The 27,116-nt window shown below is 34.4% G+C and overlaps 1 protein-coding gene and 1 long non-coding RNA gene across 3 annotated transcripts in view; both read right to left on the reverse strand.

Annotated features, from left to right (window-relative positions):
* LOC140044673 (uncharacterized) overlaps positions 1–19,261 on the reverse strand; it is a 62,993-nt gene extending 43,732 nt beyond the window's left edge. Inside the window, exon 1 of the long non-coding RNA XR_011844480.1 lies at positions 19,155–19,261. This is a non-coding gene — a long non-coding RNA (uncharacterized lncRNA). The remainder of the gene's footprint in view (positions 1–19,154) is intronic.
* Positions 19,262–21,507: 2,246 nt separating this feature from the next.
* Positions 21,508–25,447, reverse strand: LOC140043459 (voltage-gated hydrogen channel 1-like). Of its 2 annotated transcripts, XM_072087971.1 has the most exons (5): positions 25,251–25,447; positions 24,555–24,793; positions 23,550–23,865; positions 22,760–22,927; positions 21,508–22,489 (listed from the first exon to the last, which is right to left on the reverse strand). In XM_072087971.1, exons 2-5 carry the CDS (start codon positions 24,789–24,791, stop codon positions 22,314–22,316), a joined length of 897 nt encoding a protein of 298 aa, XP_071944072.1. In that variant the 5' UTR covers positions 24,792–24,793; positions 25,251–25,447; the 3' UTR covers positions 21,508–22,313. The 2 variants fall into 2 exon arrangements, with proteins under 2 accessions (XP_071944072.1, XP_071944073.1); XM_072087972.1 differs by having other exon boundaries at positions 24,555–25,447.
* Between the last annotated feature and the right edge of the window lie 1,669 nt (positions 25,448–27,116).

Below are 27,116 nucleotides of genomic sequence, written 5' to 3' on the forward strand. Positions count from 1 at the left end.
ATGCAATTGACAATCACTTCCCTACTAAATTAATTAAACATCATTCTCAGGACAAACCATGGATCTCTACTGAGATAAAAGACTTAATTAGAAAACGACAGATTGCTTTTGCTGAGAAAAAGATGTTTCTCTGGCGTTTCTTGCGCAACAAAGTTATACGAATCATAGATCAGGCAAAGAAATTCCATTACAGAGATCGCATTCAAAATCTTAAGTCAAGTGACCCGTCTGGCTGGCACAAAGGTATTCAACTAATAAAAAACAAATGCCAACAGCGAGCCATTATTACTGTCCCAGGAGTCCAACCGGATGATAACAAAGCAATAGCAGAAGCTATAAGTAATGAATTTGCTTCTGTCACCCAAGGTAGACCCCCAATCAACTTAAAACAATTACCTACCTTTCTACCTGCAAATGCTCCACCTAAGATTGAAGTGTGGGAAATGTACAATAACTCCCTGGGAGACTTCTTAAAGAGTTCGCGTGCCCGTTTGTGACTTATTTAACTCATCTCTAAAAGAGGGAATTGTTCCTAAAATGTGGAAGGATGCCACAATTTCCCCTATCCCAAAGACTACCCCTGCCTCAATCTCTAAATTAAGACCAATATCTTTGACATCGATTCTTGCGAAGGTATGCGAGGGATTTGTTTCCAACTGGGTTATGGAAGATATAGGTAAAGAAATTGATCGTAACCAATATGGTGGCATAAAAGGATCATCCACTGCCCATTGTCTTATTGAAATACTTGATTTGTTTTTTAAAGGTACAGACAAGGGTAAGAATGTTGGCACCCTTATTGTGACGGACTTCTCCAAGGCGTTTGACTGTATCGATCATACTTTAGCTATTCAGAGACTCTTTGAGCTTGGTGTCAGAAGCGAGTTACTGCCATGGATAACAAACTTCCTTACATCTCGTCGCCAACGAGTGCAATACCACTCTGCCTTGTCACGGTGGGAGACGCTTTCCTGTGGCGTCCCACAAGGCACCAAGCTAGGCCCCATAATCTTCATGGTAGTTATCAATAATGCCTCTGAGGAGTCTCTGGCTGAAAGCTTTAAGTATGTTGATGACCTCAGCCTTGTAGAAGTTCGTCCCGCAAATCAACCCAGCCAGATTGGAGTGGATGTTCAGGATCTGGATGCTTGGGCAACGGACAACCGTCTCGAGCTCAACCCCAGTAAGTGCAAGGCTATGCAGGTTTGTTTTATGAAGGAACCGCCTAACCCTCCTCACCTTCAAATCGCTGGGGTGGAGCTCGAGGTGGTGTCTGAGACCAGGCTTCTGGGCTTGACTATCCAGTCCAATCTTGGCTGGCAGTCCCACCTTAATGATATTATTAGTAAAAGTAGTCGACGACTATACATGCTATCACGTCTCAAACGGTTTGGTGTCCCGACTGAAGATTTGACCTCCGTGTATACGTGTTATGTTCGCCCAATAAGTGAGTACGCTGTCCCGGTTTGGCATAGCAGTATAACCAAGGAACAGACCTACCAATTGGAGCGAATCCAAAAGAGAGCATGCCGCATTATCGTGGGTGCGGATTACGTATCATACACGGAATCACTGAAGCAGTTGGGACTCCATACCATGACTGAGAGACGTTACCAAATTTGCATTGAATTTGCAAAGAAATGTGCTAATGCGTATAGATATGCTGAGTGGTTTCCGAGAAATATGAGTACGCATAATATGGCCTTACGGAAAAGTAATACATACCAGGTCCCCAAAAATAAGACAAATAGATATGGAAACAGTGCAATCCCGTTTCTCACTCGCTGCCTCAACAGTATTGATTAAATAATAAAAGAAAATAAATGTATAATGTAACCAGATATTAATTAATTTGACATATTGGCCTAGTAGAAATTTCTTGAATTTGACTCAATTTATTCTTAATTCTCATTTAATTTTGTATTTGATGTTTTTGTAAATGTTTAATTGTAATTATTTAATTGTCTGAAGTCGACTTTAATTAAGAAACCAATGTAAATACTGCAACTTAAATTTAAGATTATATTTTTATACTGTAATTAAGTTATAATGTATATACTATATCCTTGCAATTTGACTATTTTTTTTAACTTTATGTTTACATTTAAATATATTTTGTAATTGCGATAATTTTGTTTTATAATGACTATACTTTTCTTGTCTTTTGAATGTATATTGTTCCTTACCATGCATTTCAGCAGATTTGCTGCCAATTGGTTTGTTTTTAATAAAAAGTTAAAGTTAAAAATATTTCAAGTCATAACAATTCCAATAAAAAGGGAATTGGCCGTGTGGCTACTGTCTGGGGCTACTGTCTGGGGAAACCTACAAGATAAAGTTGCTGTCATGAGTATTTTCGTCTATCCCAACGCCCATGAGGGCGCACTGGCGCAAGACGTAATAGTTCCAATGAAAAAGGAATTTACTGTGTGGCTCTTCGTGTGATTAAATCTTGTAGGCCCAGACCCAACGGGCATTTCTGGGGCTACTGTCTGGGGAAACTTACAGGATAAAGTTGCTGTCATCGGTATTTTCGTCTATCCCAAGACGTAACAGTTCCAATAAAAAAGGAATTGACCGTGTGGCTCTTCGTGTGATTAAATTTTGTATAGCCCAACGGGCATTTCTGGGCTACTGTCTAGGGCTACTGTTTGGGGCAACTTACAGGATAAAGTTTCTGTCAATGATATTTTTGTGCACCCCAATATGTAACAGTTGCAATGCAAAAGGAATTAGCCGTGTGGCTCTTGACATGAATAACACCATTTTTTAGTGGTCACTTGGGGCTACAGTCTCGGGCAACTTACAGGATAAAGTTGCTGTCATTGCTGTTTTAACATTGTATACACATATGGGAACAATGTCCAACAACTTTTATCCGTGTGGCTTTTCACATGATTAAATCCATTTTTTACCCCTGCTATTTGGTTTCCCCAGGGTAAATTTACAGGATAGGACCCGGCAGCAATATTGATTATTGAATCTTGGCCATATCTACATAATCAGCCCATCAGACCTTTTGTGGCTTTTCACATGAATAAATCTTCTGGGCGCCCGGTCTAATAATAAGTTTAGGCGAATCAGGAGATTTATCTTAAACTTCATGTACAGTTTCGGTAATGATCTTAGCTGCTTTATTCGCGTCTGTATCTAGGGGAAATATATGCTAGAATAACATAAAGTTCATTAAACTCCCTAGGCAAGTAAAACGGTCGAAAAGCTACGTACATAAGTTCGATGTTCACATCACATAAGGTCTTCTTACTACGCTATACGGCATGGGCCAACATATTATAATAAATTAGAACATTTTTAGTGAGCTGTTAGCTCACGTTCGGCGCACACTTGGGGAAAATGACATGCATAAAAAAAAAAAAAATTATTAAACATGATAGATATTTTCCTCACCGGCAAGCGTGGCTGATTCCTCACGAATTGTCCGGCGCACACTGTGAGCAAATGTTACTCGTGCCAGGTGACACAGCCGATAGCTATAGTTTGCACCGGGCTTAACCTAAATGAACCCCCCCCCCCCCCCCCCTATAACATCATTTAAAAACTTACTAAGCAAATAAACAAATATTGAGCAAATTTAATTAGGTGATCATTTAGAATAAAATGATCACCTATTGTTATTGTACTTAAATTAAAATATTATTAGTTATCCGCTTAGTAGCGGATAACTCCTTGTAATCGTCCTGTTACTTTTTTAGTTATCCGCATTCAGCGGATACTCCTTGTAATTGTATGAAATCATCTTTTTTTTCTGTATTATTCTTTCTTTCTGTCAATTTTGTGTCTCGCGTATCTCAAAAACGTGTAAACATAACATTTTCTAACTTTGTCAACATGTGGGCATTTACGTGAAATTGTGCACCTCCTATTGTGAATGACGTCAGAGTTGCGCAACATGATATACGCGCGTTTTTATGAATTTCGCGTATTTAAAATAGATCGAAAACCATATAACAATTTAAATTGAAACTTTGCAAAAGTTCTAATTTATATCTTGCGCTAACTTTTTGTGCACAAAAAATGGCATGTTTTACACGAATTTACGCGCGTTTAAAATTTCGAGATGCGAAAAAACAATTTCTAATAATCTTTCTATGCGTTTCATGTCATTTTGAGCATATCAAAAAATTCCCACATGCGCGCAAATGTTTACGCGCGCAGTGTGCACGTAGCGTAAAAACATACTTTTTCGTGTGATTTATGTTTTTCCAGCCTTTTCTAGTAATTTTACCAACTTTTAAACAATTTCTACTTAAAATTACTTCATACAAGCACGTCGAATTGGACAATTCACGCGCGTTTTTGATGAAAAAGTTCAAAAATTCGTCAAAATTATGCCTTTTTTTAAACAGTCGTAGTTTCTAAACTAAACGGTGAAAGTTATTTTTATTACATATACTCCATATACTCCAATTCATTGCGTTTCATCATCTGTATACAAGTTGAATTGATTTTTCCTAATTTGTTGTGTTTCGATGGTAACAAATTACATACACTGTTGTTGAATGTTATAACAATAGGGAAAAGCTACTTAAAAAATTAAAAAGCATGATAGCATGCAGTTATTGGCAAAATAATAATAATGTTTATGAGATAAATGGGTTGAATACAGTATAATTATTGTGTTTCAATGGTAACAAGACATACTGTTGTTGAACAATAGAAAACACTAGGGAAAATCAATAATCAAATGTAAAGCTTGATGGCAATTATTGGCAAAATAGTAAATAATATACAATTTTATGAGTTGAATACAGTATTGTGTTATTGTGTTTCGATGTTAACAAGACGTACTGTTGTTGAATGTTATAACAATAGGAAACGCCAGGTAAAATCAATAATCAACATTGCCCAAAAACATTATTTGATCAAACCAGGAAGGTATAATTTAGAAATTTGTCTGAAACAGCTATTGACAGAATTGATTCTACTTAGAGACTACAGCTGATGTTACACATTCAATGTTGGTTTTATGCATTACAATAAATAAGTTTGTAATGCATAAAAGGTATTATTATTATCATTATTCTATTTTATGTTTATGTAGCCTAGCTAGCTCAGAACCGCACACAGGTCTCACTGAGTTTTGTAATGTTAACCAGCAGTAACATACATGGTGTTTAAATGTACTTTATTCTCTCCCCACACTTTATCTGACCCCCCTCCCTTTCATCTTTCAATTAAATATATTTCAATTTTCCTGTCATTCTTTGTTAATGTGTAATATTTCATTGATTATGTTTGATTGGTTAGTTGGATTGGATAATCAAGGTTCACTATAATTATATTACATATATAATTTACTAACAATTATACCCGCCCCAGGGCGGGTTTCCAAATTAGTTTTGATAAGCCTTCTCAGTACATAACACCCGATGCCAGTATCTCCCTATACTCACCAACCTCTATCCCTCTTCAATAACACTCCCCATTTTTTTTTTTTTAATTCTTCCCAGGACAAATTTGGCAACCTTAGCTTCAAAATGAGTATACATAGCTATGATAGGCCTATTATATGGTTTAAGTACGTTGTAAACTGTATAAATGAATAGGTGTCATATTGGCTGATAATTAAAATATCTAATTTTGATACTGCGGCCTGCCCGGCCTTCTTTCTCCTCTCACCATCCCAGCCACAATTAAATAACCTTAACTCATCCCCTGGACAGTTCAAATTTAGTAACTTTTCCTAGTACAATTCCAATCACATACTTCATTACGCCAGTATTTCCGCTCCTCCTCCCTCCCCAGATACTGGGTGATGTGTTTAAGACGGTTCCAGTACAAATTATGTTAGCCATCACTCCCAACCCATAATCCCTCAGTGGTAGTTTTCAAATGTTTTTATACCTCCATGTTAAAACATTCCCAGTACAGTTTTGGTCATGGTGATAGGCCTACATCCCCACCCCTTCCAAGAGATAATTAAAATACTTTTTAAAGTAAAGTAGAGTATGTTAAAACATTTTCCAACCACAATTCTGGTCAGTTTGATAGCCTACTACCCCTAGCCTACGCAAAATCTCACTATCCTCTGAACCCCAACTCCCACACCCTATCTCCCAACCTCCTCTACCACCAAATCCTCTGACTTTTTGAAATGTAGTTTAAAACATTCCCGGTACAATTGCGATCATTTTGATACCCTATATGTATAGTCCAGGAGCCCATGAAGATTTGTTTAGCATTGCGAGTACAAAAGGTCTGAGGCATAGAATATGTCAAGTAGGGTCCAGGGACCATCAAACGGCCGTTCTTAAGTTCCCGCTCCTGTACCAACTCTAGAGAGGGGCGCTCAAAATACCCCAAAATTTGATTTAATTAGCATAATCGAGTACATAAATGAAACCAATGTTAAAATGTTTATTTTTAGGGTCTAATTGAAGATCAGTAATTCTTAAGTGTCAACTCCTGTACCTAGTCCACTTAAGAAATCCACTAATTACTGTAGCGCTAATTAGCATTTTAATTAGCATGGTCGAGTATATCGATGAAACCTTTGACAATACAATAAGTACATTTGCCTAAATCACAAACAGCATTAAGACACACACAATTAAATATATATATTTTTTTTTTTACCAGAGAAATCTTATGTAGGAGAATTTTACAGTGAGCGGAGGTATGCACTCTCGGAGTGGCTTTCTAGTTCCTAGTCCACTGATCTTAAAGCTCTTTTTTTGCAAAATATAAATACGGTTTGAATTAAATTTGTTTTGTAGTTGAACATCCGTCAACTTTAGAAATTAGTCTGAATTGACAGAATTGATTCTACTAAGAGACTACAGCTGTGTGTTACACATTCAATGTTGGTTTTACACATTGCAATAAATGTTTCAATATTTTGCACTCAAAAGTTATTTTTGTGGTAAGTTGAGTCAAATATATGAATTCCAACTCATGAAATAGTGAAAGGTGATCGTTGTTTTGGAGTTCAATGTCCGTCAACTTTAGAAATTAGTCTGAATCAGAATTGATTCTACTGAGAGACTATGTTACACATTTAATAATGGTTTTACATTGCAATAAATAAGTTTGTAATGCATAAAAGGTATTATAATTCTATTATGTTTATGCAGCCTAGCTAGTTAACCATCGTTACATTGAACTTCTAATAATACATATAGTTTCAAATATCAATTTTAGAATTGACAAAATTTATTCTCCTGAGAGATTCTACAGGTGACACATTGCTATCATGTTGTAACCCATTTTACTCTATTGTGTATACACAACCTGTTCAGCATCTTAATCATTACCATTTCTTTTATTCATTTATTTTTTGTGAAAATATTGATATCAAATGATGAGAACATATGCACAGGTGTCACTGAGTTTTCTTATGTTAACCAGCAGTGACATACATGGAGTTAATGTACTTTATTCTCTCCCCTTACCTTATCTGACCCCCTTCCTTTCACCTTTCATTTAAATATATTTTGTTTTTTCTATCATTCTTTGTTAATGTGTAATATTTCTTCCATCTTCTGTTTGATTATGTTTGATTGGTTGGTGGATAATCAAGGTTCTTAATTATATTACATGGCATTTTATAATAATAATAATAATAATAATAATGACAACCCTTGATACAACTCTTCCTAGTTTGACATAAAATGTGTGATGTGGCCAAATATGGTAGTGATATGTCATCATCATTAACTTCAGAGAAATGCAAAAGAAAAAAAGCACAGGAAAGTTCCACTGTATTCCAAATGAAATGGGAAAAACCAAACTTTAGGCCAAACAATGTTATAATATGATTACATTAGTAATCAATAATGAAAACTAAAGATAATTTATCACTTACAAAATAATATTAATATTGAACACTGGTAAAATAATCCATTGTAGATTTGAGTGTGAGAACATGACATAGTCACACATTTTAACAATTATGGGTTTTATTCAATCAGTAAAATACACACCTATGGTTGTCAATATCTTTATATAGTTTATTTACCACGTCTATACTATAGTTGGATGCTGATCAATGTGTTTGTTTTTTTTAATCTGTCAACGCTATCAGCAAATGTTCTACACTAGTTTGTCAACATCACTTTACACTTTCAACTTCTGGAATTTACACCCTCTCATCAGCTTAAGCTCAGTCTACACTATCAAACTTTCACAAAAAAATGTGATGTGCCCAAATATGATAGTGATATGCCCAAATATGGTTTTGATATGATGTCATCATGTCCATATATGGGCACATCACATTTTGTTGTCACATAAAGTTTGATAGTGTAGACAGAGATTTTAGGATTAACCTGAGTAAAACAGAATATAAGAATCTATAGGAATATATTTACAAATATAATATAATAAAACTAGAATTTAATTCGTCACTTTGACGAATTATAGGTGATCATTTTTATCATTTTAATAAAATTAACATTTTTTAAACATGCATGTACGTTAATATACGATCGTTAAAAGTTGATGTACGCCATCCTATGACATGATGCATATACACTTATAGTGCTGAGTTCTACCTATTATGTGTCATACAATATGTACAGTATATACTGTATATCTATATACAGTGTAGCATAGGTGAAATTACGGGACTCATATCGTGTTCTAATTTTTTGGTATGATGGAATTTTCAAAATAAACTCGAAGATGACAATTTAGAAAGATAATGAATTGAGCAAATAAATATAAGGATTGGAAGAAAATTTGACACGTAGAAGCGCAATGCGCGGTCTTTGAAATTTGTATAACTTTGACTAAAGAAATTTAAAAACTACTTTTTAACTTCAACTGGCCATATGATAACATCACAACATCCGATAGGCTTAATTTTAATATGAATTCATATCTACATTTCATCAGCTTTCATAATAAGTTATAATCTTCAAGGTCACCTTTAATTCTGAAGAGCTATAAGATATTCAAATGTATGGTGTAGCTGAAATTACACGACCTAGGTTATTCAAGTTTTTACGCGTGATGACGTCATCAAAATAAAAATGTTGACAACTCATTAGAAGAATAATTAATTGAGCAAGCACATACTAAAAGTTGTGCGAAAATCGGGCTCAAATAACGGAGATGCGCTCTATTGAATGTGATAACCCACACAAAAAGATAAAAATTCCTAATTTTTAAATTCAAGTGGCCATTTGATGACGTCATACCATTTTGTACGTCTAATGTGTATATATATTTGTATCTACAACTGATTGGCTTCCATAATAAGTTAAAAAAATTGGGGGTCATCTGCCATTCTGAAGAGTTATATTCATTTTAAAAAGTCCTTATTTTTTACCATTTTTAGCACTTTTGTACAATTAGTGTGCGCATTTTGTCATTTTTAACGTGCTCGTATAGCGTTATTTTAAGTCGGAATGGACTCAAAATTGGTGAATGTACTAAGGATTGTGAGTAGAATGTGATTTATACACCAAATTTTATTTTTTACGCATTTTAAGAATCGTGCGCACAAAAACGCATTTTTGCGCAGTAATTTTTTGAAACGCGCAAATGGCCTAATTCATGCTCTAAATTGATCAAAACCTAATTTTGCGCGTTTTAAATTTTTAACGCGCAATTTCACGTGCATGACCTTGAAACGCGCAACTTTTTATTTGCTAATATTTTTACCCTTGACCTGAAGTTTACCTGTAGCGAATTTCATTAATATGTCATAATGAATTATGGAGATATGATTAATAATGTGATTTCACAAAATGGCGTATAAATGACGTCACGGATGAGTGATCACGCTGGAAAGCTAATTAGGATTAAGTTATATTATTTGAAAGATATTCTGAAATTTTGGTAATCATTGACATTAAACTTTTTGAGATAATTGTTACACAAAATAGTGTACAGAAACAATAAAAAGAAAAAAAAAAATAATAATAAAGATTTCATACAATAACAATAGGTGATCATTTTATTCTAAATGATCACCTAAATATAGTCAAAGCCAATCTAATACTGTTTAACTATTTAAATTGTCATCAAACAGATTGTTAACAAAGAAATAAAGTCTACTATAATAATAAGTATAATGATTATATTATGTACCATACCATAGATATAACCTAGACATCTGATTGGTTAGAACTACACGCATAATTTAACTTGACTGAACTACTGTAATCTGAGCAATTTCAGGTTTCACTGCCCTCAACTTCTCTCATCATAAATTACACTATTTTTTATGCATTCTGTATGCTTGTGTCTTCCATGATTTCGTTTTTTCTCTGATGGTCTGTATTTTTTCTTTAATCCTGTTTTTACTTCAGAGAGGGATTCACCCTGAAGTGGGTTGAATATGGCTAGCAATGATGATGGTTTACTTTACTTAATCATAGTTTGTCTATGTCTATTATATTCTTAATTATTTTGTGCTTACTAATGATAATTAGGTAGGTAAATCTAGTGACATGACAAATAAAATATCTGCTTGTCTTTTTTTTCTTTTTATACTACAGATTATGCTGATGAAATAAAATAGTTGTCAACATCACTTTACACATCCTAATTCAAATTCTGGAATTTACACCCTCTCTGCTTAAGCTCTGTCTACACTATCAAACTAGTTTGACAAAAAAAGTGTTATGTGCCCAAATATGGTAGTAATATGCCCAAATTTGCTAGTGATATGATGTCATGTTTATTTATAGGCACATCACACTTTTTTGTCATATAAAGTTTGATAGTGTAGCAGGCCCGTATGCAGCATTTATAATGGGGGGGGGGGGTGCGAGCGAAGCGAGCAACAATGGCTGGGGGCCAGGGGGCCGCCAAGGGCACCCGGTCAGGGTCCAGGGGCCGAAGGCCCTGGAAAAATTTGCGTTATTTGACGTTCTAAAGACTGATGTAAGACTCTCTGTTGTGGCTTGGGCTAGTTGAACGATGGACACCAGAACTTAACGCTTTCATGATGAGGCCAACTCAGCAGGGGTGGCGCCAGGATCTTCCCGACGCGGGGGCTACATTCTCCGACGAGGGGGCTATGCGAGCGAAGCGAGCATCACTACGCTGAGGGCCAGGGGCCGCCAAGGGCCCCCGGCAACGCGTTCTAGCGTCATTTGAGGTCTTTTTAATCAGATTTAGGGTAGCCATTTTTTCCATTTTTTATAATGCATAAATAAAATACTGCGTGCAAAAAAACGATGCGCGATGACTGTTTCAATCCATATTTTTCAATTTAAAAAATAAAAGTTCAAAGAAAATTTTGAAAAATAGAGTTGGAGGTCCCGGAAATTGGACTTATTATACTTCAAAACATGAAAAAAAATATATAAGTCCCTATCATGGGTTGTGACTGAGCTAAGAAATGTTTGAAAAATAGAGATGTTAGGTCCCGGAAAATGTACTTCTTGTTCTTCGAAATATGACCAGCTTTATTGTTGGGGCTGAGCTAAGAAAATGTTTAAAACTAGAGCTGCAGGTCTTCAAAAAATTGCATTTTATACTTTGGAAACATCAGGCCTAGAGGCTTAAAAAACGCAAGCGTAGACCTTTTTCAGTCGGGGAAAAAAGTTTATTCCTCCCAGGTGTATGCATGCGTACCATCTGGACTTCCGAGTGGTGAGAAATTCATGACATACAGGATATTGAAAATGTAATAACTATAGCTATAATGTTGGCTAAGCGAAAATGGCATGTTTTTTTGTTTAGTAATGGATGAAAAATTTATTTTAGGTGCCCCACGGTACAGAAGGTTACTTGTAAATTAAAAAATTGGTGAACAAACGAACAATTAACATAATTCGTTTTTGCTGTAGTGTAGCGTACGTCGACGCAGTACACGACGTAACCGTCGGTAAACTTCGCCTGGAAAATAACACATTACACATTTTGGTCCCTGGATGAAACTTGATATCACGCGTCTCGACCCAACGTTGAACGATTCGTACAAAGGGATACCGCCAGACAAGTGCGTACCTAGCTATTGTTTAGTAGTAAGTTAGATCGCTGGCAATAATGAATGCATATAAAGTGCATAATATCACTCTGACGTACTCTCACGGTCAATGAAACGTCGCGGTTTTCTAGGCGCTGAAGCTAGCTACGAAGTGAACGCGAACGCTTTTTACTGTATATTATATTCCCCGACAAAAAGTACACGTGTTCCCTGACGTTAAGTTGTCTGTATTTCTCCAGCAAACACTTTACCGCGTACATGAAGCGCTAAGCTATTACTTGTCGTCACATGATCGACTGCGCATGTTTTACATCGAGTTTGTAGTCAGTTCAGATTCCGTAATTTAATTACTGGTATTTTTTCATTTTATATTAGCATATTTTTGTTTGTATACCATTGATAATGTAAATTTTGTATATATATAATGATATTGTCTTTAGTTAAACAAGACAAGAAAAAATACCAACCGAGGAAAAAGTGGACCTTTTGGGACCCCCCCTGGATACGGGCCTGTGTAGGCAGAGCTTTAGGATTAAGCTGAGTAAAACAAAATATAAGAATTTATAGGAATATTTACAAATATATATAAATGTAATATAATAAAAATATAATCAAAGCCAATCTAATAACTGTTTAACTATTTAAATATTCATTGAACATAGTGTTAACAAAGAAATAAAGTCTACTATAATAATAAGTATAATGATTATATTATATACCATACGATAGATATAACCTAGACAGCTGATTGGTTAAAACTACACACATAATTTAACTGGTTTCCACTTCACTGAACTATTTCAGGTTTTACTGCCCTCAACTTCTCTCATAACTTACACTATTTGTTATGCATTCTGTATGCTTGTGTCTTCCATGATTCCTTTTTTCTCCGATGGTTAGTTTTTCTTTTTTTTGACATTTTTATTTATTCCTGTGTTTACTTTAAAGAGGCCTTTACCCTGAAGTGGGTTGAATATGGCTAGCAATGATGAATTTAGTTTGCTACAAAATGTGTTTTCCTATCTATATTTTGTTTCTGATGTCTATATATTATAATTGTTTATGCTATTTTTTATTACTTAGGTATTTAAAGAGAAAATTCTTTTTTTTTGCTTAATTAAAAGAAGTAATATGTTATAATGGAGTGGAGCTGTAGCTTGGGGAGTGGAGCTGTAGCTTGGGGAGTGGAATTGTAGCTTGTGGAGTGGAATTGTAGCTTGTGGAGTGGAATTGTAGCTTGTGGAGTGGAGTTGTAGCTTGTGGAGTGGAGCTGTAGCTTGTGGAGTGGAGCTGTAGCTTGTGGAGTGGAGCTGTAGCTTGGGGAGTGGAGTTGTAGCTTGGGGAGTGGAGCTGTAGATTGGGGAGTGGAGCTGTAGCTTGGGGAGTGGAGCTGTAGCTTGGGGGAGTGGAGCTGTAGCTTGGGGAGTGGAGCTGTAGCTTGGGGAGTGGAGCTGTAGCTTGGGGAGTGGAGCTGTAGCTTGTGGAGTGGAGCTGTAGCTTGTGGAGTGGAGCTGTAGCTTGGGGAGTGGAGCTGTAGCTTGGGGAGTGGAGCTGTAGCTTGGGGAGTGGAGCTGTAGCTTGGGGAGTGGAGTTGTAGCTTGGGGAGTGGAGCTGTAGCTTGGGGAGTGGAGCTGTAGCTTGGGGAGTGGAGCTGTAGCTTGGGGAGTGGAGCTGTAGCTTGGGGAGTGGAGCTGTAGCTTGGGGAGTGGAGTTGTAGCTTGGGAAGTGGAGCTGTAGCTTGGGAAGTGGAGCTGTAGCTTGGGGAGTGGAGCTGTAGCTTGGGGAGTGGAGCTGTAGCTTGGGGAGTGGAGCTGTAGCTTGGGGAGTGGAGCTGTAGCTTGGGGAGTGGAGCTGTAGCTTGGGGAGTGGAGCTGTAGCTTGGGGAGTGGAGCTGTAGCTTGGGGAGTGGAGCTGTAGCTTGGGGAGTGGAGCTGTAGCTTGGGGAGTGGATCTGTAGCTTGGGGAGTGGAGCTGTAGCTTGGGGAGTGGAGTTGTAGCTTGGGGAGTGGAGCTGTAGCTTGGGGAGTGGAGCTGTAGCTTGGGGAGTGGAGCTGTAGCTGTATCACATTGTTACCTTCTGTGTTCTATTATATATCTGATAGTTGAACATTTAATAATTTAGACAAACATATATAATTAGGCTAGTCAATCTATCCAAAAAAACAGCCCAAAGTGAAACAAATTGCAAATAGAGATTTTTCTTTTTTAAATGGTCATATATGATAAGGAGATTAAAATTTGAGCATCGCACCTCTGTCACTCATCCCGATGATATGCAAATTAGCTTAAATATGCAAATTAGGGTGAAATTACAGGGTTACCATATCTCAAAAACTACTAGTCCGAGAGAGTTGATTTTTTCACTGATTGATTCAAAATGTATATATTTATATTTACTCTAATGAAACATTTTACGAAAAAATTTCTCAATGTTTGCATACACTATGTGACTAAAATGTATGTAGAGACTTTATTTTGCCCTCAAATGATCCAGACATAGGTTCCTAATAGCCAGCATAGGACCACTTTGTAATTCCCAAAATCACACCTTTGTCACACACCTCGAAAGTATGCAAATTAGTAGTACAATTTAAATAAAATATGCAAATAAGAGGGTGAAATTACAGTTTTTGAGATATGGTAACCCTGTAATTTCACCCTAATTTGCATATTTAAGCTAATTTGCATATCATCGGGATGAGTGACAGAGGTGTGATGCTCAAATTTTGATCTCCTCATCATATGTGACCATTTAAAAAAGAAAGGAGGTGGATAGACATAATACACAGGCTTTTTGAGAGTCCATTTCAAGAGGTATTTTTCTTAAGACGTGTCCGCACAAGAAAGTTTTCGCTGTATTCCAAATGAAATCCTCTTTTTGTGTCCAACAGAAGTCATGTATGGATGTACTTTCTTAATATTGAGTATAAAGACAATTTGTGCTTATAAATTTTTAAAATATAATTCAATTGCGTCAGAATATTTTAATGAAACAGACATGTCTGACTATCACCTCATAATCAATTCAACTGGATCTACTACTATTTTTGTCAATTGTAGTTCAAGTCAATATAAATTGCATTAAGTATGTAAACAATAAGGTTAAAACAAAAATAATATGATAAACTAATGTGACTAAAATAATACATACATATAAACAGCATGGTATAATTAAGGCCAATTGCTGAACAATATTTTTTTATTTGTTGATGAAGTAAACATTAAAAATTTCATAAAAAAGTTTCATACTAGAACAGTTTGATATTTATCTAATCTAAATTAAATTATTTACAGTATTAAAATCAATAATAACTATTTATATAGAAAAACTGTCGTAGAACATTTATTAACAAAGAAAAAAGCCCACTAAGTATAATATGGTAACTTTATTATGGCATAAATCAATTCTAGAAATCTGATTAGTTAAAACTACATTTGTAATTTTACTATCTTGTGTTTCCTATCGACTTATAACCTTCCCTTAACATTTATATTATGTATTCTGTATACTTGTTGCTAATAATAGGATTTTTTTTCTTCCAATGGTTTGTCATTAATTTTTAGGATTCATGTATTTTCTTTGCTATAAAAAGTGTTCCATATCCATGGCATAATGTGCATTTGTTTGATAACTGGACTCTAAAACAGTATATTTGACTCTGTATGCTACAATATTATTATGTGCTAATCATTATGTAAACATCTATATTACAATATTGGCATTTACATGTATTGGAAATCTGTTGCATACTTGTCATGCATCAACTGGTTGAAGGAGGCACTGATTTTGGTGGGGATAAGGATCCTCTTTTCCCCTTCTGTTTTTTTTAAATTTTAAGTGCACGAAAAATATCAGTGATTTTATCTTCATTTTCTTCCATATTAATTGAATCTGGTTCCGGAACATTAAGATCAGATGAATGTACAAAAAAGTCAATGTTGCCTTTTGGTCTGCCACGACCTCCTGAATTTTTGCGTTTTCCTTTTACTTCTGGAGCTGCAGCTTTAAATTCAGGAAATTCCTTCAACCAGTCAACTACAGTGTCCTTATCGACATTAAAGTCACCACCAATTATTACAGAAGCTGAGTGGTCCTTTTTCATTTTCTCGGCAAAGTTCATAAGTTCCTCGAACTCAGGGTATTTGCTTTCAGGTGTTCCTTTATGAGGATTTGGTCCATGCCATGATATTGCTACTAATCTACAAGATCCATATAGTTGAGTCAAGCTGCTTCATGACCCCAAAAAAATTGCAAGAAAATGTTTTTTGATGTATTACAATAAAATATGGTCTCAAAAAACATATATAAAAAGTTTACTCAAATCGGACTACTGCAAAGGTTCAAAATTTGACATTAAAAAAGATGGCCGCCAATTTTTTAAAATCGGTAACCGCTTGTAGTAGACCGCTGTATTTGGTGTCAAATTATTCAAAATATATATGTTTATATTTACACTTTTTGAACATTTTGTTGAAACATGACCGGAAATTCTTTTTTTATGACCTTTGACATTATGGTACAACATCTAACTGCAAATCATCATCAAAATGGTCAGAAGATACATTACCTTACCATTAACATCATTGCTGGTTTGGTATTCCACTCAACATGTTTTCACTTTTTCATGAGCAGCGTTGACTAATAATAGTTAAAATAAGCTTTTCACGGTGCGAAATAAAAAATTATACAGTCTCCCCACACAGTTTTTTTTTGCCACAGCATGCATATGTTTAACATTCTAGATTATTGTATTGTAGTGAAATTATAAAATCCCCATTATCATTACACTACAAACAATTAAGTGGCACGGACAAGCCAAACCAGTCGCTTGTCGGTAATCCCCTAACTGAGATACAGCCAAGAATAGGTAAAATCATGTTGACAAAAAAAAAATTATAAAATATTTTATTGATTAAATCTAACCTTGGCTTTATGTATTCTAAAATCATACTGTGTTGTTATTTTTTAAAATTTTTCAACTGAAACAAGTAAAAAAATACATTTTGTAAGGCTTATTTTGTAAGATGTCGAAAACTTGGTCAATTTTTCGCCTGTAGAATTGTCTTTATGCCGCCATTTTCTAAGCGAAATGTGGCTTGTTTACTATGAATATAAGGCTAATTTAAAGAGGTGTGTTTCTATTGGACAATGATGTCAATTCTTCATCTCATCAGTTGTCTCAGGTCCTGAGCAATTTGCCTTAAGCTTTTTCTCTCCGAAAATTATTAGTTACAGAGATATAAGAAGACAAAGGTCAAAATGCCAGAATGGTAGTTGCAGCCATTTTTTGACAAAATGTTGTATTAGAGTGAATTTAAATATATGTTGTGAATTATTTTGACACTAAAATGAAACCTGTAACACCATTACGAAGATATAAGCTATTTGAATATTTTGGCCGCCATCTGAAAAGGCCCATAAAAGACCCCCCACGGGTTAGAGATTGGGCAACAACATTTTTCTGGTTTATTTTGACCCACTAAATATATTTAGACAAGTTGCCAACTTTCACCACAAATTGCACATGGAATACCTCTTTTAACCTGACTATCCTTTGCCACAATACAGATTTGTATGATATTTATTATTATCATAAACAATGGAGCAGAAGTCAATAGACGTTTACTGTATTTCAGTTCATCCAACAGTCTAAATGCCAATAAAATTAAGAGGAGCGATAACAAATATTATATATAAAACAAGATATAACAACACAATTAAATCTCATATTGAATTAATACATTTGAATATATACATGTTAAAACATGAAAGAGATAAAAATGCAGAAGAGGGATCACTTGACACTATAAAGTTCCATCACAAAGGGAGGAGAATTGGCTTATGTAATATATGTAGGTTCAGTATTAGCAATGGATTTATATAGCAAAGGTCAATCTGATCTAATGAACCATTTTTTTGTATAATAATAATAATAATATCCTGGATTTATATAGCGCCTAATGTATTACATTCACTCTACAATTTGGAATGTACAGTACTGTCAAATATTAAAATAAAGGCAATTACATTTTACTAGAGGGTGAGCTCGCTTCGCTCGCTCCCCCTCTAGGAAGTGTAGACGATGGTTCTCGGAATGATAATGACTCGGGTAAAAAGTTTTAGGACATTCTGGCCTGGACGATTTCGATCGGTTACCATTATTTAAAAGCTTTTGATATTCGTAAAACTAAACCTACTCGCTAACCTGTTTCACAGTGTCTTAATGATGATTAATAGCGTTTTACGTATAGTGTGGGGGGAGGGGGAAGGAGTGGCGATACTTATTTAATTGATGTTTTATTAGGGAGGTGTTACGGGCGTTTATTCAAATAAATACCATCCTAATTGGTATATAATACATTATTCCGCGACACAGTGAGCCGTTTTGGCCTAAGAAGGAAGACGTTTTAGACGGCTTGCAACATGGGCAGAAGTATCCCACGGTCCTGACGGGACACAGATAGCACATAGTATAAATAAAGTCCTGGCAGCTTACTCAACAACTCGGCTATCAGGGTTTCATTTGATTTCAAACAAAAGCTCTTATCATCAATTCTCTCGATGTAATTTTATATAATTATTTCCCACAATTTACTCCTATGTTTTATGAATATATTTAATTTGATCTTTATGTACTACAGTGTTATACCTTCACACGCGCGGTTCGAAAATAAACAAAAAACCAAACGGCCAAGGTTACAACTCCCTGGTTGAAACCAACCATGCAGGGACACCTTACCTTACCGTGAACCTTTTCGATATATGTTATTGCGCACTATTTTTAAATGGCAGCTTTCGTGCTCGAAAAACGTACTAGGGTGTTATATTTCAATTTTGCACCTCCTAAAATGGACAATTATTTTTTTGTTCTGTTTACTATGTCTAACAAAATGAAAAGCTAGATAAAATCAATAATCAAGTGTAAAACTAATCATTGGTATATACATAGTAAATGTTTATGAGTTGACAAATTGAGTTTTACAATGGCAACATTAACAAAGTACCTAATGTACATTGTTGTATAATACAGAGCCAGTCTATGATTTGCTTTGTACAGAGAACCAATAATTATCATCATTTTGTGTTAAGTAGAACTAATACCGAACAAAATATAATGCATAATTAACCATTCAAATTCAAAAGACTCAACAGGTGTGTTATAATACATAACATAATACATAACAAATATAAAATATTGTAATCAATAATAATAATCATGAATCTATACAATATGTAAAAGTTACTCACTTGGAAACTTTTTTAGCTAACTGATGGATAATTTCTTGACATTAAGTTGTTCTAGTAGTCTATGTAGACACCACAATCTGATATGTTGTATGGAATCTGTTCACCAGTCATCAAATGATCCAAAAACTAAAGATGCCGATGTATTTATCATCTATGGAACTCCTCCCCCTGCTTTCAGTTCATAAGTATCATGCAATATGTACCAATCACTTTGCAGTAAGCACCAATTGTTATTAATTACACATCAATCGTTGTGTATAACACAACCAATGATGTTTTATATGATCTGATTGGGTTGTATTTATGTTGGGAGTAGATAAACTTTCGTCCAACCCTTTTCGATTAGTGAGTTTCATAGGTTGGGCATTTCAATTCATACTCACAGGTCTCTCTTGGGTGTTGTTATGTAAAAGACACTTAGACCTACAATTTTTTATGTTGTGTAAACAAAATATATTACTTTAAAATATTAAACTATGTCAAAATTATGATAAAAAGAGAGAAACACTGCACTACCAGCTCGCGTTGAATATTCTCTTAGGCTTAGCTAGGCTTAGTTATGTAGGCAACATTCACTATTTATTTTATAACAACTACCTATTATGTCAACAAATGAAACATATTCCTAGGCAGCAGTAGAGCAATTTAAAAAATCGCCAAGTAACTGAAACTGATTTAGGCCAATTCCACTTTTTGTATAATTGTTCCTATGATTAATCAAAATCATACCAACGATCTGAAGCTAATTTAAGTGTTTTTTGTCTAAATTAATACATATATGGCTTTCCAAAAATGTTGCTCTGTTGATCTAGTGGACCGAATTGTTAGCCAAGCAAAACAACAGGCGGCACAGTTGGCTTTGAGATTTTTTTTCATTCGTGAGAAGATTTTGTTGGTAGAAAAAAAGCTGAAAAACCATATGTGACCCACAATTGTCTAAACAAATGACAAGAATATATTTAGGTGTGTTATAAATAGTTAACCAACACCTTCAATTTCATACTCCTAATTAAAGTAGTTTTACTATAAACGTTTCTTTATTTGTTTTTGGTTAGCCAGTTGTGGAAGGTACGGTAAATTGAAAATAAAAAATTTTTTGTGACCGATTACGGTGAATAGATTTAATAGGTGTTTCGCTTATAAGGTGTCTGCACAGGAAAGTTCAGGTGTATTCAAAATGATATTTTATTAAAAAATCAATTTATTTATTACTACTTAACAACAGTTAATTCCTACTTTAGATTTGTAATATAATAATAAAAATATCCTTTCTCTTTGTTTAGACTGGTATATTGATCTTAATTTTTACAATGTACATTATAGTTGGGATAAGTTTTTTGATTTAGAAATTTGAGTTATTTTTATTTATACAGTTCTTTTTGTAAATAATTGTAAATTAACAATTACCTGTTAATGATATGATGTATCTAACATCATAGCACCCTCCTACTTCACTTCTGTTGTATATTTGATATTGACAATTAAACTTGTATATATTATGTACTTTTTCACTGTTGAATGATTTTTTTCACTTATTTATTATTTATCATCTTTATCATTTTTATTATAAAATTTGTTTTATACAAATAAATAAATATTTTTAACATATATCTATCATATTTATTAATTAATGCAATAAAAGATTTTAAGTAGCTTCTTATTTACTGTAAATAATATAATGAAACAGTAACAAATCCTTTTTCTCTATCATTATCTTCTTTAAAGACCCCTTCCCTGCAATTTTGGACGTTTTTTGGAAAATAATACATATATATCACTTTAAAAACATTAAACCATGTCATTCCTTGTCTTAAATGTACGTTTTATGGTAAATTATGATAAAAAGTGAGAAACAATGCACTACCTAAGTAGCTCGCGGCGATCGACCTCTCGTGGACGGTCTTAGGCCTAGCCTAGCTAAGCTTAGTTTTGTAGGCCTAGCTGGTAAACATCGGTAACGTACGAACATCGTACGCTACCTATATACCTAGCCTGACGTTGTATAGTTGCTGCATTAATTGTCTTTCTATTTTTGCCAGACTCCGTTGATACAAATTGGGGAAAACCCGGTATTTTCGCTGAAAAGTTAGGAGTCTTCCATTTGTTTTGGCCTCACGATCGATCGAAAAGTGGGCGAATTACAGGTGAAAAACAAAAATATCAATCCGCGCGCAATGCATTTTGGGATTTATAGCGGGCCGCTATAATTATTAGAATCGACTTATTTTTCACATTTTTAACCGTTTAAAGACGAAAAAAGTTATCGCAATAGGATCATATAGTATTATTTTTACATTAAATATAGTTTGTGATCTTAAATTAGATCTAGAAAACGTAGGGAATGGGGCTTTAACCAATTGAACTTCATTGTATTATGTATGTTATTTTTTTTATCCCCAAAAGTGTGCCTCGGAAGTCCAACATTTTAGACCAGCCCACTGATAGATATAATAACATGCATGAATTATTAAACAATGAAATGAAAATATAATATACAAAACCATATTCAATATTCCATTTAATATTTGAGAATTATATACTCGAGTGAGCTTCAATGATTTGACAATAGTAATAACTCCTCTATACATACACATTGGTGGTTGTGATAGGCGTGGGGAAAAAAGGTAAAGGGAGAGGATAAAGAACATGGGCCTTTTGCTTTACCCCCCACCCCTTAACCTGAATTGTGCATTTGTGTTGTGTAACTGTTCATCAGTAACTGTTCATCAGTAACTGTTTTTTATTTAAATGTGTTTTTTTTTTTCCAGTGGTCAGCTTCCTTCTTTCTCCTGCCTCTGCAATTTGATGTACAGTATTAAACTTTTTGTTCTTGTATTAGGTGTTGTTATAAGATCAAATAATTCATTCAAATGTTATATTTTAAATTCAAAATTCAAGAGAATCTGTTATTAATACAATATTTTGTATGTCTTTTACTTTCGTACTATTCAAATGCATTAAAAAAAAAATCCAAATACCCAAATGAAAATATTGCAAATCTATTTTTTTTTGCATAAATTATAATGAATTGTTGAATTGTTGACACGTATTAAACTGTCAACGCGTTTCATAGTAAGTTTCAATATATGCATAGCCAGCATATACATGTCCCAGATGGTGTGGTGATTTTTTTTTTTCAAAAATATAATTTAAAATAATCTATTCATTTTTACACTCTTCATCTTGCATTTCATAAGTGACCTTAGCGGAAGTTGTTGACATGTTGATAGCATCATTTCCGTCATGTAAGTCACTGTATGATGGAGGTCCATTCAAATCAACTTCTACACTAACTTCCTTCTCATTCTTTATTGAATCCTTTTTAGTTATTGAATCTGCATAAAAAATTATTCAAAATATAATTCTTGGAGATTTATCCTATGACAGTTCCTTCTAGACTACTTTAAAAAACTCTACCATAAAGTAAAAGTTGTTGCTGGTGGGAAGAACAATGTTCTGGGGTGGCAGGAATATTGGGAAAAATATTTCAGGTAATTGTCTATCTTTCCCTTCCCTAACAAACAACATACTGTAGGCCTAACCAAGCCCCTAACCATCCACCTCTATCATAACTTGTTGTGGTTACAAAAGCTATCACAACTTACTTAATACTATGCCTTTCTTTTGTGCTTCTGCTACTATCATTTCCATTTGTTTTTGTTGTTCTTCATAATGTTTCCGTAATTCATAAAGTTCAATTTCAGCTTCTTCTCTCAAAAATTTCTGTGCTGTTATCTTTTCATGGGCCTTTGCTTCTACAGACAGTACCAGACCTAGCGGAAAAACAGATTGCAAAATACATTTAATTTGAGACTGTTGGAATGTGTGGAAGAAAGTCAATAAAAAATACATTTTTATAGCTATAATTTGTTGTAAAGACAAAATGAAGAACAGAAAGCAGGCATAAATGCCATAAATAAATTATGTAGAGTAACTGGTATACCAATTTTATTTCAAAAGGGTGGGAAAAAGGTGGTATATAAATTGTGAATGAAAACACAGGAGATTCGTAATTTTATACGCAAAGGTCCTGACTGAAGCCTCTTGATTTATTCTTGCAATAGGCTACGTGAAAACTACAACAAGAAGCAACATAAATCAGTATTATATACAATGGTCTATTAATCATGGCGTTATGCAATAGTCATATTATTATTTCTAAGTTTTAATCTATATTGTTACCTCCTTGCATCAGTATATAAATAGAGGGCGCTTGCATAGTCTAAGACTGCATTTACATTTAAATTTTTTAAATGTTAAATGTCGGATGCCAGAAAGCAAAGCTGGTTCCAAAATAATTGCTTTGCTGGGATAACAATGAAGAAATAGAATAAACATAAACACAAAAAAGTGAATCATATCTAAGGCAAAAAGTGTAAAGTAGGCTTTACTCACCATTAACTATTCTAACAATCCTCCATAGACGCAAAAATATAAGCAACTGGATGACTGCCATGAACGTTTCCTCGTAAATAAGAAAAACAATGTCTAACACGAATGAAATAATCACAATCACCGCGTCAAACATTTCCAATTTGTGCTTAAAAAATTCCAGTTGAAAGGCGTAAAATTTGAACATTATCTCAACAAGAAAGATACTAAGGATACCGATACTCATGTAGTGGAGAACCAGGGCTGCTGTCAATTCTTTCTCTGCTGTGTGTTCTTCTTCATCACCATCGCCTTCACCTTCACATGCTTTGTTTTCATTCTAAAAACAATAATAGTAATATGGTAAATAATAGAGTTTGTTTCAATTACATTTTATAGCATGGAGTAAAATTACACAATGATTATGTTATAAAATCTAGTTTCAATGCAGAAAAACAGTGCCTTAAACCGAACCAAGGGCCTGAATGGGATATTTGTATGAAATCGGAATCATTGCCATCTCATTACCATAATTTATTATCAGTACTGGATATTCATCATTTTCATTAAGTTTAAAACATCATTGCTTGCCATTATTTTCCACAGCTCTTTGATTTATCGCAATAGTTAAAGATGTATTGTCCCCCTGAAAAATAATTTTTTTAATTTTTTTTTTTTTAATATGCCATTTTAATAATAATTGTCCACTTTGACCAAAAATTGGATCTAAAAACAATTTATTTACCTGAAAAAACTGTAATTTAAATTAAATTGAATTTAACCATTTATTATGTTATTTTATAAGTGAAAACATTTTTTTTCGGTTTTTTTTCTACTGAAGTGATTAATTTTATTAAAACTACAAAATAACCTATTCAAAGTCTGATTTAATTAATCTTCATTTTTCATGTTTTTGGGGGACAATACATCTTTAATGTCCCCATACTATTTATCATTCCGATTGGTTTATTAGTCTGAGGCCTAAATACTGTATACTATAATTATACTACTGTATACAGATCTACGTACCTCTACTGCCGACAAATCCAAGACCAACTCGCATATAACCAGGATACAATCTGCCAGAACTAATGCGATGATTACAACATGGAAATTATGGCTATGTAAAATACGCTGTAGTTTTCCACGGAATGTGTCTTCCCCGGCCGTGAATGTTATATGGTGAGTGGGAGCTGCACCAATCTCTGTGTCTTCGTTTTTCACGATCCCTTCTTCATCTTCCTGTTTTGGTTTCAAAAAGCCCATCTCTTCTGAAAAATAATTTCCAGAAAAACTTTTGAGTATAATTGCCTATACCGTACTTTCAATAGAGTGAGTCAAATGGCCGAGAGATTGAGGCAGGGGCGCCGTTTACCGTACCTAAAGAGCCAACAATATCAGCATCATGTTTTCGAGGCCGACTCGCTCCTAGTTCTGGTGGAGGAACAAGTCTTCTCGAGTAAGGACTATAAACTGTAGGTCCAGTTAAGTGTACACAGTTCCTGTGTGCACTTTAAAGAACCCAGTTCATCATTCGAGACGGGGGGGGGGGGGGGGTTATCCCGGTGAACTGGTTTACAAAATATCCCCCCAGAGGGATTACCACCTCTTAAGTGATTAATTTACGATTGGTAATCCTTGGCCATATATGCCTATAAAGACATCAAATAAAATAAAATACTGAGGTTCTAGGTATAAATTGTGCATAAGGTATATTTCACTAACATATTTCATGTTCATTTAAACAGGAAGAGTATAACTGCCTATCAATTCCAGGATTCCGGGTCCAAATCATGTATAATGTGCTTCTCTCTTTGTTCATATACACCAATATGACATCACATATTGGACATAAAATTGCTGTTCAATAGGAAAATGTGCCTTTTATGTATGAGTTAACATGGAGTGGGATTGGGATTACCAATAGTCATATAATATCACAGAAGGCCTATAAAAATATTTGTTCTCAATATCTAATTCTTTTTATATATTATCACATGGATATGGAAGCAGTGATACCAAGTTATAGTAGACTTTTTTGTTTTGGCTCAGGAAAAAATCACCCACTGACCATCACTGACCAATATCTTACAATTTCATCCTGATGGTGCCACACCAATGACGGTGCCATGCCCTGTGAATTAAATTTGCTGCTTACTATAAAATCATTACTAACTGACTGGTATATTAAAATAAAAGTACTATATAGGCCTACTAGAGTGACATTGCAGTTTGGTGGTTACGAGTTACCGATTCCCAGGGTCCTGGGTTCAAATGATATTAGGAATGTTTCTAATGACAAATAAACTCCACTCCCAAATACTTCTTTATTATGAATTTGTTTATGTAGATATTCTGGTGTTTATGTTTGTCTTGTGAACGGATTGTCACCTGTTGAGACAGTAAAAGGATTCGGTATTGGCTATCCTTGGCATTCCACCAAATAAATAATAACAATAATAATATAAATAATAAACACATCATGTATTTTTGTATAATATCAAATGTTGGCACCTTCCGGGTTGAATGATATTCACTAACCCAAATTTCTTTGTAAACAGTTCGTTTTAAAATCAAGTGACACAATACAGATAAAAGACATATGCTTCATCAGATTTGAATGTTTATGTGTACAGATAGATTTGTTACTTAATATTAGTATGAAGTGTAATAACCTCCAAAAATACAAAAGTACAACATATTTGTGAAATAAACACCACTGCATGGTTTTTCCAGTTTAAAACTGAAGCTATCTGTTAGGATGCAGCCTCTCCCCCCCCCCCCTCCCCATAGATTCTTCAACAATGATTCAAATTCGTTCTCGTCTTATCTTTGAATCCGAAAATAATAATATTAGTTTGATTCTTATATAGCGCATATAAGCAAGCTCTCCATGCGCTGCACATTAATACCACAGTCATTTATTGGTTCAAACACGTGGAAACATATACTCCCATAATAATGCAGCTAGTAATCAGTGCAAAATTGTGTCTTGATCTAACCGGTACCCATTTATACACCTAGATGGATATATTCATATTTTAGATTATGAAATTTATTATTATTTTCTTCAATGCATTTCTTTTCTTTTTTATTTCTGTCGAGGCTCGCCCAACTCAAGATGTTTCCCAACATCTTTTGCCTTCATTTTCTGAAATTTTTTTTATTTATATTTCTGTACAATCCTGTTTCTTGTTTTCCTATGTATTCAGATTTTGTAAATAAATGTTTATTGAATTTAATTTAATTGAGGCAAATGTAAGTAACGTGTCTTGCCTAACGATACAAGCAACGTAGCGAGAGTTGGATTTGAACCACGATCTCACGATTAGTAATCCAACGTCCAACACACTGCGCCACACGCCGGATACCCCACACGCCCTCACTATAAAAAACAAATAATTAGCAGGAATTCATTGCTGTCACTTCCCTATTTCAAAACGGAAGTGTTTGCGTTGCCAATTTCACTCATATATAATAGTTTAGGAGATTACGTTCGTTTAGTACTTTCTTCATTTTGTTCATTTGAGGAAGAAGTTGTTAAAAAATCCGCTGTTTATTTGTAAATGTCATTTGTCATACTTTTTTCAT

This window comes from Antedon mediterranea, chromosome 3 (assembly GCF_964355755.1).
Source record: "Antedon mediterranea chromosome 3, ecAntMedi1.1, whole genome shotgun sequence".
Classification (NCBI taxonomy): domain Eukaryota; kingdom Metazoa; phylum Echinodermata; class Crinoidea; order Comatulida; family Antedonidae; genus Antedon; species Antedon mediterranea.